The sequence below is a fragment of the Pantherophis guttatus genome, chromosome 2, assembly GCF_059756535.1.
Source record: "Pantherophis guttatus breed Tessera chromosome 2, ASM5975653v1, whole genome shotgun sequence".
NCBI lineage: Eukaryota > Metazoa > Chordata > Lepidosauria > Squamata > Colubridae > Pantherophis > Pantherophis guttatus.
The window spans coordinates 34,901,774-34,925,188 of record NC_142064.1 but is presented as its reverse complement, the minus strand read 5'-3'; the positions used below and the strand labels follow the sequence as shown (position 1 = coordinate 34,925,188).

General features: G+C 38.0%; 1 protein-coding gene across 2 annotated transcripts; it reads left to right on the top strand.

Annotated features, from left to right (window-relative positions):
* Positions 1-3,114: 3,114 nt before the first annotated feature.
* On the top strand, positions 3,115-21,679 carry S100Z (S100 calcium binding protein Z). Of its 2 annotated transcripts, none has more exons than XM_087885768.1 (4): positions 3,115-3,197; positions 10,127-10,268; positions 14,851-15,014; positions 19,867-21,679. In XM_087885768.1, exons 2-3 carry the CDS (start codon positions 10,128-10,130, stop codon positions 15,007-15,009), a joined length of 300 nt encoding a protein of 99 aa, XP_087741894.1. In that variant the 5' UTR covers positions 3,115-3,197; position 10,127; the 3' UTR covers positions 15,010-15,014; positions 19,867-21,679. The 2 variants fall into 2 exon arrangements, with proteins under 2 accessions (XP_087741894.1, XP_034296983.1); XM_034441092.3 differs by lacking the exon at positions 3,115-3,197 and adding an exon at positions 9,498-9,608.
* Positions 21,680-23,415: the final 1,736 nt, after the last annotated feature.

The following is a 23,415-nucleotide window of genomic DNA, read 5'->3' as shown; positions in this document are numbered from 1 at the left end:
TTTTGGTCTTCAGATATTTCTCTTCCTACTTGCAAAACAAAAATCTTGAAAGTTATGCATTCAGTGTAGCTATGCTGCTATGATCACTACAATCCCTAAATTTTCCCTCAGAAGATTTCTTAAAATGTAATTTCCAAACCAGTGTGCCTTAAAACCTAATGTTTTCAATAACTAAACTTCCTTTCTAAAATTAATCATTTTCTGCTTTGTTGGCTGGGGCTTTTCTCTTTTTAAGCATCTGCTGAGTAACTTTTCTATGACAGGGCCTCCTGTACCTTGTCAAGATACTGCCAGACTATTTTACAGGAGCCTGTTGGCTGCATTTTTCTGTGATTCACTACTCCAGGAAACTGCCTTTCAAATGAGTCATGCTCAGAAATATGAGTAATGTTGAGAAATGCAGGAAGGAGTGGGTTTTGTGAATTATCCCCCTCCCTTTTTTTTATACTCTAAAAGCAAAGCACCTAAATTCTCAGGGGGGAAAAGTACCTCCCACTTTAATTCCTGGATATAATCTCTTTTAGGAACATAGGAACATTTTACATATAGAAATGTGTGCAAAACAACTGCTACTGTTGGTATTCACCAGATGGCTTAGATTTCAACTGCTATTAACTTCCCAAAGGTCAGGTAATTTGGGAAATTATGAATCTTAAAGTCCAAAGTGAGATGGATAAGATTAGTTTGAAAATCAGGCTTGAACATATTAAGAATATGAGGACAAAGAAAGATTTGGTGATATTGTTCAGTCATCATACTAAAACATGATTTACTAAATAAGCTACCATTTGCTGGGTTTGCAGAGTATGCTAAACCAGAAATGGTTTATAAAGAGTTCCTGTTTTAATACTATTAGACAGAGCCTGCCAGTCCTTAAAATATTATGAAAATGGCCCACATTTCACAACTCAGCAAAGTTTTAAAAGATCTGAGCTTCTGCTGATTGTATGAGCTCAGTTGTTTCATTTTAAAATCAAAATCATTGCAAAAGATATTTTAATTTGAGTGACTGAGCAATTTATCTGGTATTTCTTAAAGAACGCTGGTCAAAATTCCCACTGGTAATATCCCCATGCATATCTATGTATACTCATTCCTGGGTTCTTAGTCTCCTGTCCTCCCTTGGTCTCAAATCCCTTCTTCCTTTCATTTGTTCTCACCTTTGCTTTCTCGTGTTCTGATAACGTTGAAATGAGACAGGTATGCTACAAAATGAAGTCATCCCAACAACTGCATTTTGCCAGGAGACACATGGACAATGTAGGAAGGAAACCTGTTCCCAACTCGCTGTAAACTGCCCTTGTTTTCCTTTGCTTTGTTCACACCATTGCAAGTCCCAATATGGAGTGACTGAATCATGAATCAGAAAGCAAAGAGCATGGTAGTCTTTTCCTTAAAAAAAAGACCAGAAGAAATGTGCCAGTGTATCTGTTATCTTCACTGCAGAGGTACAGAAAGTTGGGGTGGGGGAACTTAATGCAGAATAAATGGAGTTTTTTACTGTTTGCAGTACTCTACTATTGATTTGAGACAATGATTTGAGTCGGGAACGACTAGCACATATGTGTGAGGGGAACCTTTACCTTTACCATTGATTTGCAGCTTGCACTTTCCTATTGATGGGGACATTCCCATAGTAATTGCAGAGAAACCCTTCCATAAGACTCTGGTCTCTATTGATTAAAAAAAATCTATGTGCCATGGAACTTGGGAGGAGCGATCTCCAGGTTTGATCCACTGGATTTGCACCTGGTAAGTCCAATTCTAAGATGTTCTAAAGAATAACTATAAAGGTAAAGGTAAAAGTTTCCCCATTCCAGTCATGTCTAATTCTAGGGGGCAGTGCTCATCTCTGTTTCTTAGCCAAGGAAGCCAACATTGTCTAAAGACATCTCAACGCTCATGTTGCCAACATGACTATACATCAAGGTGCCTATTTATCCACTCGCATTCACATGATATTGAACTGCTAGGTGGGCAGGATCTGGGGCAAGTAATGGGAGCTCACCCCATCATGCAATCATGATAAACTCAGCGTCTTTAATCACTGAGCAATTATGCAGCCTTTTCAGGAACCATAACCTGAAAAAATAGTTTTTTACTTAAGTTGGATAAAAGCCAAAACTACAAAGCAGTTTCCCCAAAAGGCCTTCTACTACTGCTCTGTAAACTGAGAAGAAAGGTTGGATTTCTTCCAAGGTTATTCAGAAACAAAGCAAAATTGCTGAAATGGAACAAGATAATCTCACCATATACGTTCATAAGCCTATGTTTGTGGCAACAATAAGAGGTTCAAGTATCTGATACCAGTGTGTTGCTATGTTTTAAATGTGTTTCTGTTAAAAACAACTCACCTTTTTGGCACTGAGTCAGGTTTTGGCTGTTTGTTTTACCTACCAAATTTCAGTGTCTTTAATGACACCTACTAGAAGGCTGTTGTGTATTGTAACCCCCTCTCACTCCTCAAGCAGCTGTCATAGACATTAAGTAAGAAAAGCTAGCAGTGGGATGAACCAAAACTCACAGTAAGCACATATTCTTTGAGAAGTAATAACAAAGATCTTAGCAAGTAATCAAGTTCATTAGAATTTTTCATCAGGCTGGAAACATAGTGATTAAAAATGCTTTTAAGAGTAAAAGGGAATGTAGTTGAGTGCACTCATATAATCAAAGAGATACATATTGCATAATAAAGTAGACGCAATAAATGAATATTGCTAGGAATTATGACATAGTTTGCTGTTCAGTAGCGTCTTAAAATGGAATGGATGATTTGGTGTGCAAACTTAATTAGGCTTTTAGGCTGTGTTTCCATCACATTCTGCAAAAAGGGCAATCAGAAAAAAATAACACAATTGTCCAATTTGATTTCTACGGCTAATAAGAACAAATAGGTCACTCACAATGCAGAGAGCAGATGCAAGGAAAACAAAGTAATCCTTTACATTAACAAGCATGGTGATTAATTTTAGATGGTGACATGGCCTTCATATCTTGGAACTTTAAGATGTATTAAATGATTACAACTCTCCAACAAGTTGGAGAAATCTGATCAAGACTAGCTGTGCATATTTATACCATATTTCTGCATATTTTTGTTTATTCCAGATCCTTCCGGCTCCTTTTTGCTCTGCTATACCTTCTCTCAAATACTGTATCTTCCCATTAAAGGAGAAAAAAAAAGACCAAAGAAGTAGGTATGTTAAGAAAAGAGATAGCCAAGCCTTTGCTGAAGAAAGGGAAGTAATTTGATAATTTTCTTTTTTACAGTTGGTCCCTAGTTCTTTCTAAACGACTTTCATACATAGACTTTTAAATCCATGACTTTTCCGTTTTTCCATAAAAATTCCATAAAGATTGTCATAATCTTAAATTAAATTCATAATGTTCTATGCTTCAAATTACATAAAAGTAGTTTCTTTCTCTGATTATTTACTGCATTCTGCAAAATTCTATGGGACTTGTCTGGTATGAATTCCTCCTCTTTCAAATGCATCACTACATTTGTATTTGATTTTGGAAATGGAAGTAGGATTTTGGCAGCCAAAACTGATGCTAACTGGAATCGAATTCTTCTGTAGCTTTCTGAAAAACTATTGGCAGTAATAATGTTTCTGGTCTCTTGCCACAGCTACAAAAATTAGCCCTTTTTGTACTTAACTGTACTATCATATTACCACCCATGACGTTTGGCAGACATATGTCCTTGATAAGCTGGTTTGTCTAATGTTTATAGAATAGATTATGCATGAAATTGCGTCTGTATTCTGGCTGTGAGCTGTGACTGATTAGCAACATTAGATTTTGCTTTTGTAGACAATATACAAATATGAACAAACCTAAATGATAAATATTGCTATCTGGCACACATACACAGTCCATCTCTCATCCTAGAGAGACAATCTTAGATGGCAAATTCCATTCTATTAGATCAAAATATTTGTCTAACTAGCTTGAACTTGTATACTCTCACTTGCTGCCCTTTTCTAGGATCTCAAGCAGTTTATACTCTAAATTGTGACATTAAATGTGCAGATACAAAGCATATTTTTTCCATTGAGCCTGCCAGTCAGTGATAAAAAAGGTATCTAGTTGAAGCTTCTATCATAATAGAAGAAGCAAGCAGTTAACTTTATTTTTATTACAATTGGACACAGAATTCCATATAGTTCTATGAACTACAGAAAACATTTTTTAAATTATGGTCTCACACAAAATGTATAATACTGAATCCCATTCCCTCATATTAGTTTTGTTAAATACATTTAGAAAGGATAAATTTTATTTAAGGAAATGAGTAGTTTATAATGAGGAAGTTCATAGTTGGTGTTAAATTCTAACATAGGTTTCTAGCTTAAATTTGAAGTGCTATGTATCCTTATGGGAAAGTTAAACTTATTGAAATCAATGGGATCTATTTCTGAACTGGATTTTCAGGACCATCAAGCAGGGCATAATAATGCTATCTTCAAACATCTAAGATATGTCATCTGAGATGTTTGTGGTTTCCTTGGAAACTTTGTGCAAAGCTGGCTGGGTGACTTTGGGCCAGTCACTCAATCTCAGCCCAACTCACCTCACAGAGTTGTGGCAAAAAATAGGACAAGAAAAAATATTAAGTATGTTCATCACCTTGAATTATTCATAAAAATAATAAAGATTGGGGGGGGGGGGCTAAAAAAAATGAGAACTGGTAAAATTGTAGGGATGGAGGGCCTTTGGTGTAGTAACCTTGACAAATCTGTTTTCACTACTCTCTGAAACCAGACCTATGTTCTGAAAAACATCCATAAGAGTAGGTGGCTGCTTACATTCCTAGACTATTGAATTAGAGTTTTCTTAGTTAAATATTAATTACTGTAAAATTAACCATAAGTGGTTATGATTACTACTTAAATATAATTACTAGTAACAAGAAATACAAGTAGATCTGAGCATTTACTTTTTTCCCAAAGCTCTGCATATGTACTCCGCTAGATGAAGGATTAATTATAGCTATTTTGATATTATGTTTATATTAGCATACTCTGCTAGCCTAAATGTATGATGTGGTGAAATATACCATGCAAATAACCTGGCACGTGCAGTGGATTATTTCAAAAAACCTTATTTATTTATTTATTTAATTGGACTTATATGCCGCCCTATCTCCACAGGACTCAGGGCGGCTCACAACAATAAACAAAACAAACAGACCATTAAAAACAAAGTCCATTATAAAATTGACAAAAAATCCAATAAAACCCCATTAAGTTCTATTAAAAACCCCATCAGTCTAGGGCGGCTAGATGAAATAGCCACGTTTTCAGCCCACGGCGGAAGGAGCGAAAGTCGGGGGCCACCCAGAGCTCCAGAGGGAGTTGATTCCAAAAGGTGGGTGCGCCTACAGAGAAAGCTCTCTCCCTGGGGGTCGCCAGCTGACATTGTCTGGCTGACGGCACCCTGAGTAGGCCCTCCCTATGAGAGCACACCGGGCGATGGGAAGCTGTTGCTGGCTGCAGATGGTCCGCCAAATATCCCAGGCCTAAGCCATGTAGGGCTTTATAGGTGATCATTAGCACCTTGAATCTCACCCAGAGGGCAACCGGCAACCAATGCAAGTCGCACAGGAGAGGTGTAACATGGGAGTGTCGGGACACTCCCAACATTACCTGCGCAGACGCATTCTGCACCAGCTGAAGCCTCCGAGTGGTTTTCAAGGGCAACCCCATGTAGAGAGCATTGCAGTAGTCAATACGGGAGGTGACGAGTGGATGAGTGACCGTGCGTAGGATATCTTGGTCCAAATAAGCGCGCAACTGGCATACCAGGCGAACCTGAGCAAATGCCCCCCTGGTCACGGTCATAACATGATCTTCCAAATTTAACCGTGAATCCAGGAGGATGCTCAGGTTACGCGCCCTATCTACAGGGGGTAACACTTCACCCCCTATAGCCAGAGATGGAATATCTTGTTCGAGCCGAGATGCCGGTACCCACAGCCACTCAGTCTTGGCAGGCTGAGCTGAAGCCTGTTTCTCCCCATCCAGGTCTGTACCGCTTCCAGGCACCGGGACATCACGTTGAGGGCATCACTGGGCTGGTTCGGGCTATGTCCCTGTAGTTTAATTGGCAAGCTGCAAAAATGGTCTGCTGCTTTCCAAGCCAGCCTACAGCCCTGGGAATTTCTGAAGGTTTTTTGCTTTAAGTATTAAACTTATTTGATTTCCCCCCCCCTTTTTTTTTAAATCAACCAAACTAAAAAGCTTTCTGTGATGACTGTACTTCAGTATATGTTAAATTATTCCAAGTGTATAATTTCATGCTTCTAAGCCAAGCTAATTCTCTTTTGTGTCCTAGCAATGTTATGTAACATTAATATACAACTGCAGTGTTATGCCTACTTAGAGGGAGAAAAGGGAGGCTTCTAAAATAAACAAAGAAGGTGTATATATTCTTACCTAGGTGAGAGGCAAGAATGTTGCAGAGCAAGACTTATGGTTTCTTAATATTAGGTCTTTATGTCCTTAACATAACTGCAATTAATTTATAAACCCTTTATTGTTCTTTTAAAATGCTGAACCAGGTTTATGGTGGAATACAAAATTACTCAGAAATATTCCTGACGATGGCAGGAACGTTTAGCTAAATATGAAAGAAGTAACAAAGCAAATATTAACTTAGCCTAGTGCTTATTATTACAAAGGTGGGAAAAAGTTAAATTAGGATACACAGGTTGATTTTGTTGCACTTTTATACTTGGCAGATTACTGATTCTCAAATGATTTACTAATTGCATCAATAACATGATTTTTCCGAAGGTGGCTCATGGAGTTCTTTAAAACAGAAAAGAACTCATTCAATATGGTCAAAGTCTAACAAGCCTGATTTTGTCCATCTCTGCATTACACTACAAGCTATTCATAATATGTCATGGGCTCCCTCTTCTGATTATGTTTTGAACATCAGGTCTTTTAAAAACGTTCCGTACCAAAACATTCATTCATTGATTAAATAATCAATGTATACGTTGCCACAACTATGGAATTCCACAACACTACCTTATTATAATGCCAGTAATAGCTTAATTGGTTTAATTTTCTGTTTTTATTATGTAGCATTTACAAAACTTGGATTGTTTTGTTCTTTATACTAATTATTTCTTTATGCTATTATTCAACCTCATATTTACTCCCACCTTAAAATAAGGAACAATTAAAAACAATTGACAATGTGTTCAACCTATCTATAAATTACTATTAGCAATAAAAATGATTATCAGTAAAATACCCTTTAAAAACCATGCAATCAAAATTATAAATATTCAGAAGTCTCAGAACCAACCATATCTCAATTGATGGATACTCCATCCTAGGTGGGTTGTTTTCTCCATGGACTTAGTTCAAAAAGACTGGGTTGATAAATTTAATAATATTATATTTCAGATAAACGAAGTCATGCCATATGTTCTTGGAGAAGCCTGGGACATTCACAAGCGGAGTAAAAAAAGAAGTCAAAGAGTGGCTGTGGTCAGCAACCAAAAACCATTCCTTTTTACCAGTGTTGCACACACAACACACTTAAGAAGGAGGCAGAGTTATGGTCATGCAGTTGTGGCTTCCATCTTCAAGTCTCCTGTGAACACTCCAGCATCAAACATCTTCTTTGTTTAAATAAAATGGAATTTTGTTTTAGTCCACTTGATTATGGCAATACTTAAAATAGAGGACTGAAAGGATGAAATTAAACTAGTAGTTTCTTATTATTTTTGGGGTTATGACAGGTTGAAAGACTTAGCCAGTGGCTTGTGGGGAGTATGTGGATATATTTCAGTTCTCTGCTGGCCACATGTAAGAAACAACAAACTTCTTCTAAAGCAGGAGTGTCCAATCTTGGCAACTTTAAGACTTGTGGACTTAAATTCTGAATCATAACTCCCAGAATTTAAGACTTGTGGACTTCAACTCCCAGGATTCCTCAGCCAGCATGAGTTAGAGATGAAATTGCCCAGTATCAAAACACAAGGGGGAGACACACTCCAAAGAAAATATCTAGTTGTAATGCATAATAGGGTTCTGGACTAAAATTATTGTTGTTCCTTGCTCAAGGTTGTTTTATTGTTGACATTTATGATGTTTGAGGGTAATATTTAGATCAGTATTTTTCAGACTTGATAATTTTAAGATGTGTGGATGACCAGATTTCCCTAGCCAGCTAGTTTAGATTTATCATGGCTGCAGTATTTTAAATTATCTTTTTTATTCTATGTAAACCCTTGATAGTCTTTTTGAAAGTGGTGGGGTAGCAATGTGCTTGATAATAAAAAAAATACATGTAAAATAATATTTCTTTTTTTAAAAAAAAAAAATCCACACACTTTATGATCAGAGTTCCATTCCTCAACCATAGTTCTGCCTTTCCCAAATAATATTCAGTAGAAGTGGACTGTGTGAGATCAAAGGAAGATTAACTGTTGTCATTTTTTTACAAATGTGGAAAGTACAAATAGAGCTGGCTGTGCTCGGGCCCTGTCTGAGATTTTATTATGTGAAATAGAGCATGAAATGCATTCCTTTCCTACTCAATGCATTTAGCCAGGTAAGGGATTTGGCACATATTTCCAATAGTATTTAGGGACCCAGAGGCTGCCCACTTAGTCTTGTGAAACATTAAGTATTTTAATTAATTAATTAAATTAATCCATTAAGTATTTATCTACTGTAAATTTTAAATCTCAAAATAATATATTGAAAATACTTCTTTTTTTTTTTAAATTGGTAAAGAGTAACACCATCTTTCCAGTTAGTTAAACTCATGACAATATTCTATTTTATAAAAGCAAAGACATGGTAATTTAGTCTGCTTGATTGGAATAAGGAAAGAATATCCAAACTCAAATTGATAGTTAGCTGGATACCCATGGGCCTGCCATGGTTGTTTGCCTTTATGTATACTGCAGGGCTCTTATAAGCCAAATGAATCATCCGAGATATAAATTTTCTTTGTATTAAGTGAAACATATTTAGTAGAAGAGATGGAAGAGTATGTTTTAACTTAGTGGCCATGCTCATTTTCCCCTTGCCCTTTCTCTCACCTCTCCTAACACATTTCGCAAAACCCATATGGAACCATTGTTGCTCAAAGTAGATGCACCCGTGTGGAAAGAAATTAACAGGGATTGATTACGCATGCTGCCTCAGCCTCTTAGGGAAAGGATGGGAAATAAATTCCATAAATAATAAGAGAATTCATTGTATTCTCTTGTTCAGTATTGCAGTTCCTGTGTTTCCCCAGGAGGCTGGCTTCCTAGCAACTTAATTGGATTTCCGACCTCTGTAGCTTAATGAACTGGTAGCCTTTCTGCTCTCAACTCCTAACATAGTGTTCAGGGAAGCCAACCAGCCTACAGAAGGACTCCGGGGAAAGATAGCAACACCTGTTGACAGTTAACAGGCTGTCACAAATAAAGCGAAAGTTGAGAGTTGAGGCTTTTTGTCATTGGTGATTTCCTTCTAGAAGCTCTGGGGAATTAGAAGAGGTTGGGTGGGACTTTCAGGATAAAACCAAAGAGAATCTATACAGTACCTGCTGGAGACAGTACTTGTTTGGAACTGCTTTATCTGAAACAGGTAGGAAGAAAAACTCCTGAATGTTGTATTTAAATATTCCTACTATAAACTTTTTCTTTCTTTATCCCTGGGTTGCATTTTTGGATCTGAGGCTCCAAAAATGGTTAAATCAGAGCAAAAAACAAGTGAATCACATTGAATTAGTAATGTGGTCATTTGACAACATCTAGGCATTTCTCTCCCTCTTTTCTTCCATTGAAAAGGACCATTTGCCTGCAGTGTTGAGAGGAGATGGGAGTCTTATTTGTTTTAGGGACTTCTGGTTGTGTAGCCTGCTTTGCCGTATTTGAGGAACCCAATGCATGAACATGTCTTCTAGGATTCGTCTCTAGAAAGTGTTTTCCTCACTTAGCATGGTAAACAACAACTGTGTGCTCTTGATCAAAGCAGCAGAGAGGTTGGATGCTATGCTAATGAATTTCTGATGAGTGGGGTGTTAATTTGTTTGCATAAAAGGGAGTAATTGCCTTTTTGGAGCATTTGTGAAAGCTGGCCATTAGCTTCTGATCCTTTTGCAGTATGCCATCACAACTGGAAGGTGCGATGGATACCTTAATCAGAGTCTTTCATCATTACTCTGCCAAAGAAGGGGACAAGTACAAACTCAATAAAGGAGAACTCAAACAACTTCTCACCAGTGAACTTACTGATTTCCTTGCGGTAAGAATAATTCTTCTTACATATATTCTGTTGTTTATTTACAGTATTAGAAATATAAATTGGGGAGGAGGAATAGCTATTAGTTGATGCTTGAAAAACATTTGACTTTCAGATAAGCAGATATTTTCTGCAGCAGCAGATACATTATAGACATGCAACATTATGCCACTTCCAAGAGAATGAGTTCTTAGAATTAGGTAGCCTGGTATCTTGGTTTCATTATTATGGAAAGCACAATTATCATCTTTTTGTTTTGGGAACGGGAAAATCATACGTTGAGATCCTGCTTGTGAAATGTGTTATTTATCCAAATAAAGCTCAGTAACAAAATGGTGTTAGTTAAGCCTAATAGTAGAACCTATCATGTATTGGAAGAATTACAGAAGGAACTGATGCGTAATAAAGTTTTTTTAAAAAAAAAAATTAAGAATTAAAATACATAATTTCAGAACAAATATAAGTACCATTAAGAGGACTGAAAAAATAAAGTATTTGCTAGAACTAAATGGCCAATGCACTAGATTCTAGGAGCAATATTGTCTTAAATGCATACTCCAAATTTGGAGATGTATAATGCAAAATATCCAATCCCAAATAGCCACCAATCTGTATTTCACTGTACAAAGCTGTTCAGAGTAAGATCTGTGAACATACTTTTAAAACTCAGATAGAAATAAATTGGATTTTATCAAGTTTATCTACAATAGTCCAGCCTTTTATTTCCAGGAATACTGGCCAAATACATTTGTTAATTCATATGCTGGCCATTCTTAGATCTCAAAAGAGACAAAAAGCAGAGCCTATTCATAAACTTCTTATTCTGGGGCAAATAGTTCAGGAATCTTGTTGAAATGAATGCTACTAAAGACAGTTGGTTTCTCAGTGGAATTGATGAAATATCTCTGCTGTGCTGATGACATAAAAAGTTGATGTCTTTTATGTCATGTGCTGAAAAGAACTGCTACAATTTTTTTAAAAATCAGCAATATGCATAGCATCCTAGAGGCATTTCAATCCTTGAAAAATATAACAGTATTCATAAAACTCTTGAAATCTCATGAAATTTTAATGGTCTTCTGCAAGAATGTCAAAATTTTGCAAGAACTCAATTGAGAAGTCTGAAAAATTATGAGAGCTCAATAACATCTTACTGGATTTTGGTGGATTCTAATGAGATTTTTGTTGATTTGGAGATGTCTAAGCAATCATGTAAAAGAATGTGGTGGCACCAATTCTGTAATTGGCATTACAGAAAAGCATAATAATATTTAGTTATCGTCACCAATTATATTTGGTGGTAGCTCAGGAGGAATAAAGCAGGTGGCTGTATCCTCACTGTTGCTAGAGATGGGGTTGAAGACAGATAGGTTGATTTTGTAAATTAGTCACAAGATACAATTTTCAGGTGATTCAAGATCAGAGTGGGAAAGTACAGCTCATAGACCTATGCCACATGTGGAGATTTAAGAAGTTTGTTGTTTAGTCTGATAAATTAGTTTAATAAATATTTATTTAATGAAAACTATCTGTTTTCTGAATTGCAAAGAGGAATTCCAAATTCCAGATAGAAATGAACACTAGCTGCATTTTTTTGATTCAATATCTTGATACTGATAAATTGATAATGGCTTGTATACCAATGCCAAATTTATTTCTGCAATATGAATAATTCAAAACTGACAGTTAAATATCTGTATTTGTGTGTGTGGATGTGTGGAGAGAGGGAGAGAGCGAGGGAGGGAGGGAGGGAAAGAGAGAGAGAGAGCACATTATTTATGAAATGAGCTATAGCAAAAGTGGCAGGTGATTGTTAGCTGTACTTTTCTTCCTATTTAACTTTTCTCCATTCTAAATTCCTTTTATTCTCCATCATGTTCTATAGGCACTGTTGTTTTCCAGTGTATTTTCAGTTGCCACATATTCTCCCAATAGCTTATCTTGCTGATCTAAAGGCATTTTTTGCAGTTTCCTTTCATCCTTTCCCCTTTTCTTCCAAATATAAATTCAATTGTAAACATCTTAAATATCATATTATTTCCCAGTGCCTTATTTTATTGGTTGCTAGCATGCAAACATATGTCAAATGAAAGAGGTATTTGGCGTAATAATGACTATCAAGTCTCAGAGGACCTAGCATCTTTCCAAAGCTTCTTTCTAAGGTAAACTAGCAGCACTTTGTTATGGTGTCTCCACATGATGTCATACCCCCCCCCTTTTTTTTTTTTTGCTTTAATTTATATGCCACCCTTCTCCGGAGACTCAGGGCGGCTTACAAAGCATTAAGCAATAGCCTTCATACTTTTGTATATTTATACAAAGTCAGCTTATTGCCCCCACAATCTGGGTCCTCATTTCACCTACCTTTGAAAGGATGGAAGACTGAGTCAACTTTGAGCCTGGTGAGATTTGAACTTGCAGTAATTGCAAGCAGCAGATGTTAATAACAGTGCTTTAGTCCACTGTACTACAGGCTCTTTCGATGTGCTTTGCTATCGATGTGCATTTTATCTCTCCAACATCCCTTTTTCTCTTCTTAAAGATGAAAATATAATTAGCCATAAATGCCTGAAAATTTTCAAAAATATAGTTCCTCAGCTGTACTTTACCTAATTCCCCTCCTTTTGTGCTCCTTATATCCTCACTGCTTGTTCCATACATTTAAAAATGGCCCAGAAATGTTCCATACATTTAAAAAATTGCATCTGAATTTCAAAAGGCATAAATGTAGAGTATTATCAAAGATGGCCCTAAGAATATGACAATGAACAACAACTAAAATCAGTATGGCATTTCATTCACATAATACACTAGAAACTTTATTGATTTAGTCATTTGACTAATCCCCAGTTCTGGCCTGCTGCTGGGCAGTAACCCGTTAGGAACCGGGCTGCGGAAGTGGTGGGTGAATGTGTGCATGCGTGAAGCTGCATTTGTGAAAGCGTCACATGTGTGCATGTGAAACCATCCCTCTTTCCCCATTGCCACCACTTTCACCACCACCCCGTCACCACCAACCTGCTGAGCTGGAAAGGTTGGAGACTATTGCATTCCAGCACACGTTTCTGGGGAGAATGTGGTTTTTGCTGCACTATTTGTTCCTATGCAGTATTTTACTAACATTGTTCTACAGAGATGGGGAAGGAGAGAAATATGATCTACAACAGGCATCTGTAGCCTATTTATTTTAAGAAAAGTGTCATCTTAAAAATTTGCAGCCCTGTAAAAGCAGAAAGGAGAATTTTAAAAAATCAATCATGACTTTTCTTGGATTGGATTCTTTTTATCCGGTGTAGCAATTTACTAAGTTATCTCCTCAGTGGGTGAATTCTCACACTTTAAGTTGGCTACACAATTGTGTAGGTCAGGCAAAAGTAACAAACTCTGTACTATATTTAGGCTCAGGACAAGTCCACCTGCATTGTGAGCTTCAGTTCTTCTTTCTTTGATCTTAACTAGATAATAAAGTTAGATCATACCCTAGTGAGCAACTGCCCTTTGATATATTTTTAAGAGTTTAAATATACAGAGTCCAATTATGACCAATATGACCATGTGACCAGCTTGGGAAGATCAACCTTCTTCTCTAGACATTTTCTTACAAAATTCTCTCCCAGAGGAAGGAGATAGTTTAAAAAATTGTTTATTTTAATCACTTGCATTTGTTTTTAAATCTGGATCCTATGTGTATACCTGTGGGGATTTCATGAATCAAGTGGTGAGGGATGGTGGGAATTTAAACCTTCCTCCAGTGCTCAGTGGCATTGATCAAGATTGCCCCCTTTACATTATGCACTAAAAACAAAATCACAGTCCTGCATGTGATGACTTTAACACAGGGTGGGCAATGTTTTAGACTCCAGAACCACAGTTAAAGTTTTAGAGAAGAGAGACTGCAGTGAGAAAGTTGATGGCACAAAATGGCTGCATCATCTTATAGGTGAGGCCAGGATTGGATTCATTTAACTGAACGACAGAAGTAGAAGAAACATTTTATTATTTGTTTGTTTGTTTTGTTATTTATTTATTCTTCATATTCCTTAATAGAGAGTGGCTCTGGGCAGTGTACAAATATAATCAGTAAAATTAAACATTAAGATCAGAATAATTTAGGATTAAAAATTTTTAAATTATACAACAACATTGTAAAAATTTCAAAAGATGAAGAATTCCAAAATGGTGGATTAGAAGTGGTTAGTGTGGGGGTGTCTTATGGGGCCAACCAGCCCAACCCATAGTTGTGGGGTCCTTGTGTGTCCCCATGCAAAGCTACACAGCCAGGTTTTGACCCCTTTGTGGAAGGCCAAAAGAGTGGAGGCTTTTCTTACCTTTTGATAATAAATTGTTGGAAAGATTAAAAATAAAATCTATGCATATTAAAACTAGGGACATCTACTGAGACAAACACAGGTTGCCGACGCTGTTGTGGCAATGGTAAATGTCATCGTTCATATAAAAATTCCCTAAGGTTTACAGAGAAAGTATATACATAGCCTCAAGGAACTAAAGAGAAATCTCTAATGCAACTCCCATGCCTCAAACAATTTTGTATGCTATTCTTTTTTTTTTCTTTTTGCTTTTATAGTGTCAAAAAGATCCCCAGCTGGTTGATAAGATCATGCACGATCTTGATATTAACAGAGATAATGAAGTGGATTTTAATGAATTTGTGGTTTTGGTTGCTGCTTTGACTGTTGCGTGCAACGATTTCTTTGAGGAGCAAATGAGGAAAAAAGGAGAATAGGAATGGTAAGTAACACCAAGTTTAATAACTATTCTGGCAGTTTTTCTTTTGATTAATAATTAACTTAAATAGGCTGATGTGTCTGGGATATTATGGATATTATGGCATTATTTAGGAATATCAAAGACCCTCTCAACTGAATATCCATTCAAACCAGAAATCCCAAAGTTAGAAAAGTTAAAAAAAGAAAATGTTGTTAAAGGCATTGCATTGAGATAAAAATCTTACTTTGTAACCAAACCTTTACCATACATGACAACACTTGAAGTTTTACTCCACATCTGGCAATGGAGACATCTAGAATAGGAACTTGTATTCTATTCTTCAGAGGTCAGAAATTATAAAAACTTAACTAGCACAGAAAACTGTGGCAAACCAGCTGAGGGTTTACAACAAACTAGACTCTAATTTAAATAAAGATCCATGGACGTCTCTTCTTGTTCCCATTTCTTCTTTGCAACTCACCATAGTTTAAGTTAAAGTCTTTGCTTGTGGTGTCTGCAGAATTTGCAGCAAAAGACCATCAAAATTAGTGAGCCTTCAGCTCGGTGACTAAGACACAGAGCTTGTCGATCAGAAAGGTCGGCAATTCGGCGCAATGATGAAATCTAAAATTTGTTACTACCGGTTCTGTGGGTGTGGCTTGGTGGGATGACTGGGTGGGCGTGGCCATTTTTTTTTTACTTTTAAAACCATTTTTTCTATAACCTCTTCGGTGAAGAGGTTGTAAAAAAATGCTTTCAAAAGGCTCTGCCGATCAGGCAACTCAGCTTGGATCGTCAGAGGTATTTAAAAGAAAAAAAGCCTCTGCCGATCAGGCAACTCAGCTTGGATCGTCAGAGGTATTTAAAAGAAAAAAAGCCTCTGCCTATCAGGCAACTCAGCTGGGATCCTCAGAGGCTTTTAAAAGCATTTTTTTCTACAACCTCTGAAGAGACTGTAGAAAAATGCTTTTAAAAGCCTTTGAGGATCCCAGCTGAGCCGCGCGATCATCAGAGGGTTTTTTTTTACTTTTAAAAGCATTTTTTTGGCCAAAGAGGTTGTAGAAAAAATGCTTTTAAAAGTAAAAAAAAAAAAGCCTCTGATGATTGTGCAGCTCAGCTGGGTATGGGGGCGGGCAGGGATTTTTGCTACCGGTTCTCCGAACCACCCGCCTCCATCGCTACCGGATCAGGTGATCCAGTCTGAACCGGGAGCATTTCACCCCTGGTTCGGCGGTTCAAATCTCTAGGACAGGTCTCCTGCGTGAGCAGGGGATTGGACTAGATGACTTCCAAGGTCCCTTCCAACTCTGTTACTGTTATAACAGAAAAGCATCTCTGTAGGCTTCTACAGATTGTATGCTTACAATCCTCAAATGAGCATTAAAGAGATTCTAGGAGTAGCCTTTCCTGCCCTGTCCTAATTGGGAAGTTATGCTTATGTATTCTGTACATGTTCCTTGCCACAGCTTTTTAGATGTTGGGGAAAACAGAGATAGGTAGTCTTTTAATATGCCACCAGGCTTGAAATTTTGGGCATGGATAACCTTGAACTACGCCGCCTACGGTCTCTGACCTAAGCATAGTACACAACATTGTCTGCTACAACGTCCTACCTGTCAACGACTACTTCAGCTTCAACCGCAATAATACACAGGCAAACAATAGATACAAACTCAAGGTAAACTGCTCCAAACTCGATTCACTTCAGCAATAGAGTGGTCAATGCCTGGAATGCTCTACCTGACTCCATTGTTACTTCCTCAAACCCCCATAGCTTCAATCTTAAACTGACTACCGTGGACTTCACACCATTCCTAAGAGGTCTGTAAGGAGGCGTGCATAAGTGCACCAGCGTGCCTACCGTCCCTATCCTACTGTCCCCATTTATTCATACTCATTTCACGTGCTCATGTCCTTGTTTATACTTCTACCTGTTATCTCGTACATGTTTGACAAACTAAATAAATAAAATAAAATGAATAATAAATCTTCTCCAAGCCCATTGTTTCCCCTGTAGAGTCCTTAAGTCCTTGCTGGGTGTGGGAAAGCATTGATAAGAATCTATCTTGGACAAACCCTCCTTCCCAGAAAGGGATTGACTACAGGGATTGATTTTAAATGGAAATACATACTAACAACCCCAGTAGATGGTTTGGGGAGTGAGCCACAGGACCACACTGGGAGGCCCACATTCCTACTCTGACTGGAAGAGTCAGGGCTTGATGAGCGTGGTCAGGACAGCCTGATGGCACTGTGCCAACTTTTACCCAGTTGGACAGAAGATCCATTCAAGCAGAGGATGTTTTCAGACAGTCAAGGAAATACCAACACTATTTAAGTTAAAAATATTCTCATTGCATAATAACAAAATACCATAAAAACAGTAACACCAGTAATTAATATATAAACAATTATTTGAAAAATACGTGAAAAAGTAGACAAAGAATCTAGGAATATATTCTACTACTAAATTGGTGGCGTAACAGGTTGACTCTCATTTATTGCAGGGAACATTGGGAGGGGTGTGGGTGTGTGGATGGCAGGCGCTCGGGGCCTTCTTACATTGTGGATGCTGTAATAGAGAAAAACATTTCCAACCACAATTAAATTTGTGTCATTAAACTGAATTATGGTAGGCAAGAAAGAATTTAATTCTTGAGTAGATCTACAGAGAAGCAAATAATTAACAGATATCTTCCTTCTGAACTACTGAGAACACCACGGACATAAATGACTTAACGTAATAACTAATTGGCCACCAGAGCAGACTTTTCAGCTCAAAACTAACCCAAGCCATTTTGATCCCTAAAGCTGAATGTCCACCATGAAAAAATTAAATCTGGGTACTAACAATCCCTGACCTTTGATAATATTCAAAGTCTGCTTCCCGCGGCAGCTGTTTCAGGCCACCTAATGCTGAGTAGTTGAACAGAAACGTTGTGAGAAAAGGAGAGAGCAGGGGTGAAATGCTCCCGGTTCGGACCGAATCGCCCAATCCAGTAGCGATGGTGGAGGGTGGTTCGGAGAACTGGTAGCAAAAATCCCTGCGCACCCCCACCATGCTCAGCTGAGTCGCGTGATCATCAGAGGCTTTTTTTTTAACTTTTAAAAGCATTTTTTCTACAACCTCTTCCAACGAAAAAATGCTTTAAAAGTAAAAAAAAAAGCCTCTGATGATCACGCGGCTCAGCTGGGATCCTCAGAGGCTTTTCAAAGCATTTTTTTCTGCAACCTCTTGGCCGAAGAGGTGGTAAATAAAAATGCTTTGAAAAGTCTCTGACGATCCCAGCTGAGTTGCCTGATCATCAGAGAGGCTTTTCAAAGCATTTTTTAAAATGCCTCTCTGACGATCCCAGCTGAGTTGCCTGTTGTCTGTGTGAGGAGACAGCTATTCTTCTTGTCCTCCATGGTGGAGAAAACAAATTAGGAGAGAAAACTTTGGATGGGTAGAATATCCAGTCTGTATTATATAATTTGCACTTCAGGTTTAGAAATTTTCTAGAACTTAAAACTGTTTGTTTGTCCTTCCCTCCCTCCTCTCCGCTTTCCAGTTTGGGCAATTACAATCTTGATGTAATGGGATGAAAACAATTCCATAGGAAACCTGGCCCCATGCCATGTAGGGCTTTAAAGGTCATAACCAACGCCTTGAATTGGACTTGGAAACAGACTGGCATCCAATGCAGCTCCTGCGGCAGAGCTGTTGCATGTATTATTCTTGAAGTGCACATAACTGCCCATGTGACTGCATTCTGTACCAGCTGAAGCTTCTGGGTACTTTTAAAGGGTAGCCCCATGTGGACTGCATCCTAATAGTCAAAATGGGAGTTGACCAGGCATGAGTGACTGAACCTCCCTATCCAGGAAAAGGCAAAACTGATGCACAGTATGAAGTTCAGCCTCCTTGCTTCAGCCGCTATCTGCTCTTCAAGAAGGAGCCATGAATCCAAAAGAAATCCTAGATTACACATTGGGTTTGTCTTAGTAGTGCAACCCATCCAATATCAAATTGAGGGACCCACTCATAGCCACCCTATCTTACCAGGTTCAGCTGAAGTTGTTTCATTGTTTCCCAGAACAAAATTGATTGTTTCCTAGAACAAAAGAAAAAAGAAAAAAAAAGCCAAAATCAGTTAGGATTTTTAGAAACAGAGTAGCAAAGAGAATTATAATCATTATTATAGACAAAGCTGCCATCTCACTAAATCACCACTTCCCATATGCAGTATTTGTGAAATGTATGAATGTAAGGTAATAACTCAAAAGCAACTTTAGGGTTTTATTTTTGTCTTGGTACTTTTGAGTCATTCTTAACTCCTAGCAAGTACTTGGACAAGTCGGTGTAGTTTCTTAAGATTTTCAGAAGTGGTTTCCTATTGCCTACTTCCTAGGGCTGAGAGAAAGTGAGTGGCCCAAAGTTACCCATCTAGAACTCATGGTTTCCTGGTTTGTAACATCTTAAATGAGTGGTCCCCAAGCCTTCTGACTCTGTGGACTGGTGGCAGCCACAATTGCAGATGGGGAGAGGGGTAGAGGGGATGGTTTTGTGTACGCTGCTTGCACAAATGCAGCTTTGTGTGTTTGCACGCTTGCCCAACACTTGTGTGGCCTGGTTCCCAAGGGGGTGTGGCCTGGCACCAGATTGCAGACCAGGGGTTGGGGACCCCTATCTTAAAACACTACACAAAATTGATTCTCATCTTCAGTTTAAAGACTTTTAAATTCTCTTGATGATACCTGTATTGTATCTATAACCTATTTTCCATTGTGCTCATTTTTTTTTACTCCTACTTTTAAGCATACAGCAATTTTAAAATGAATAACTTTCTTCTCCTAAGATTGACTGCTTCATATTTCTTTCTCTGCACTGCAGGCCAAAACTACCGTTTGGACGTGATGGGAGAGAATAACTTCAGCTGAAGTAGATTTCATCTCTTCTGTTCCCCCATTTCCCTTGGTACTGATGTTTGACATTCCCTTCTCTTCTAATAGTATATGTTTTCCCAACAATATTGTCATTTTTTTCCCTTTTATATCTGTGCATGTAAACAGCTTATTCATAAGTGAAGTGCATTTGGTAAGTCTGTCAATTTAGCCATTGTGAACACAAATGGGGATGTCAATACATTTATTATATGTGTTGGATTTATTTCCATATTAGATTTGATATTGTTGCATGCTGCCTTGCCATCTTGGTTGGATCCTAGAGAAAGATGAAATAGAAGCTCAGAGTCCCAAATAATTGTCTAAAAGGGTTTTGGGGGTGGGGGGATAGTGGTTTCTTACATTTAGGCACACCATTTTGTGCTTAATTTGTGGAGATGATTATAATGCAGGGGTGTCAAACACATGTCATCAGGGCAGCGTCACGTGACATATTGCAACTTCCCCCCCTTCGCTAAACTGGTTGTGGCTGTGGTGACAGAGTGACGCATCCGGCCCACGGGCTGTGAGTTTGACAGCCCTGCTATAGTGGGATTACATAGTCTTTCCACAGTTGAGGCATTGTGCAGCAGTGTTCTCAGATGGCTAACCCAGAACATTTGCTGTTTGTTAATACATCATAGCTCAAGTATAGAACCAGCAAAGAGCAGCCAAATAACATTTCCCCAGTTACTGCCAGCAGCCTTTAAAGATGTAAGGAGAATTCAGCAGCTGATGAGCTCTTCTCTCTGGTAAAAATTTATAGTATAAATATTGTCTACTTTTTTAGCTGGTGGCACTCTTGCTAAATGACAGCCACACCAAATGTAACCAGTCCCAAAATATCAATGCATTAGAAGGAACTTTGGGGGAAAGCTTCCCCGTCATTCTAACTCCTAAGACCTCCCTACCGGGAGCAGCCCTCCTCTGGCTGCTGCTTGACTGTTTGTTTGGTAAGAGCGCATCCTTCTAAACCAAACACTGGGATGCAGCCATCTAATCTTCGTACATTCTGGAAATTTATTTTTATTTTATTTATTATATTCCACTTGTATTATGCTTAAGGAACCCCACCGATTTTGTTGAGAATAAAGATGATGCTGATACTTACTCTGTAACATATTTCCCATTTATTTATTTTGAATTAAGGGAATCTTTAAAATAGTAAAAGTCATGACTGACAGGAATAATGGTGGACACTAACCTGTGCTCACTCTTGGGACATATTGATGCCCTTCAGCATCTGATAAGTTACCTGTAATTTAATCCAATGACAACAAATGCATCTCTTACTTCATCTGACTCAGATAGAATCCTCTAATAGGCTTGGCCTTAATGGGTTATGGAGAGTGAAAGGGGAATAAGTTTATGTGTTTTATTACGCCACTCTGGCATCTTATATACACCTGTGGACTAGCATTCATAATACCTTCCCAGTGACCTCTGGCTGAAATCTCAATTTCTTTTCTTGAGAATCTTCCATACATTAATCCCTTTGCATGTGAAGGCGAGTCTGTCACTCTATTCACAGGATCCAGAAACAGCCTTTCTTTCTCATCTTTCTACCCACCCACCCCCGAACTGCATTTCTTGATTAATTCATCCAAAAGGTGCCCTCAAACTATTTGTTGTTTAATTTTAGATGTTTTGGCTTTAGAATACTATTATTGTGAATATGGCCTTATTTTTTTCCTGGTGAAACTTTATTTCATTTATCCTTTTTGGTCATTTTTTTAAAATGTTCAATAAAGTACTAGACAAATTTTGGTATCGGCATTTTTGAATATATGTTCTGATAAGCATGTTCATTAAGTGGAAAAACAGGCATTTCTAGTTCCACCATTCAACCCCAGCTCCTTTGTTAAAATTATACATGTAATAATGTAGAACACACATGAAACCTGGAAGATATCTATCCAATGCTGTAAATAGCAGTGGTGGTATTCAACCGGTTCTATCTAGCTCGGGTGAACCGGTAGCGGTGGCAGCGGGAGGCTACACCCACCCACCTGGATGTCCCGTTTTTGACAATCTGCACATGCATAGAAGGCTCTGCACCAGAGGTGGGTTGTTCCCGGTTCGCATCGGTTCTATAGAACCGGTAGTAAAACCGGTGTGAGGCTCCGCCCACTGACCTTGATGTCATCAGAACGCTTTTGCGCATGCGCAGAAGAGTGCGCACGGCCCAGCTGCAAACCGGTAGTAAAGGTAAGTAGAACCCACCCCTGCTCTGCGCATGCGCAGAGATAGGTCCTGCACATGCGCACACGGTCACATTTGCAAACCGGTAGTGAAGGTAAGTGAATACCACCTCTGGGTAAATAGATGTAGCCCCAATAAGCAGTAGTAGAACGAGTGTATTCTGAGGATCGGTTTAATGCTTGGAGTGAATGTTTGTATGTACTCTCTTCAAAAGGAAAGTTGCAATCCATTACTCTTTGCTCTAGACATTTTAATGCTACTTTTCTATTAGATCAGTTGAAGAGACAGAGCAAGATAGGTAATGTCAGAGAAAGGCTGAAGATGTATTGGCTTCTTTAATTAAATCACTCTATAGTCATGAAGTTAGTCTAGTCTTTGTCTTTGAACAATGAAGTCGGGACTTCATCTGTGGGCCTAGCCAGACATTTCGGCTCTGCCATTAAACACTTAAATTAAGAAAGTTGTTTATATCAGAGAACCTACTCAAAAAAAAATCAATAGAAGAGCAAAAGCTATTTATGGTCTAATATCCTTTCTTTTACATTCGAGACCAGTAAAAGATACAGCAATGTCAAACAAGTGTGTCTTAAGTCCTTATAGAGTTTAGATTGTATTAAATGCTGATAACTGAGTGGGGGAAAAAACAAACTTGTTTAGAATCCACATTTAATGACATGTAGATATTTATACATCATTAAAAATAAAACCCAAAGCAGGAAATAATCACCTTTTGTGTCTGTTTAAATAGACTTTAAGAAGCACTTGGAGAAAATTACTCATTTAACAGCATTGTAGTAAGTCCCTATTAATACGCCTTTGCAATCATTGTTGTAGCCAAGGATTATAATAAGGTTTTGTTAACATTATACTCCAATGGTTAACATCTAAATTTATAGTCTCTCCAAGTCACAACATCTTTTCATCCTTTGGCATTAGTAGCATTATAAGCACATAACTGGGTCCAAAAGATAGAAGATAGCATAAAAATATGGTAAGAGAAAAAAGTAAAATTTGCAAGCAAAATTATGCCCAAGCTGTGAACTAAAAAAAAAAAAAAATCTCTCAGACTTAAATGGAAAGAAGAAGAAATGAATTTAAAACTAGGAAAATGGAAAATGTATGGAAAATAAAAGTAATGGCTTTGCCGACATCAATCTTCAGCTAGTGCTAGGTGTAAAGATGCAGCTGAATATTTGCTGTAAATGCCAACTTCAGATTTGTAATTGTGGAAGCAATTAGAGAACATCCCATGGAGAGACGCATCTGTTTGTATTCTGCTATTCATTTCGGCACGCAT

Excerpts from the sequence above, each read along its gene's own strand:
- S100Z (XM_087885768.1), top strand. The coding sequence starts at position 10,128 with ATGCCATCACAACTGGAAGGTGCGATGGATACCTTAATCAGAGTCTTT. Across the intron at positions 10,269-14,850 it reads AACTTACTGATTTCCTTGCG|TGTCAAAAAGATCCCCAGCT; the intron begins GTAAGAATAATT and ends TTGCTTTTATAG.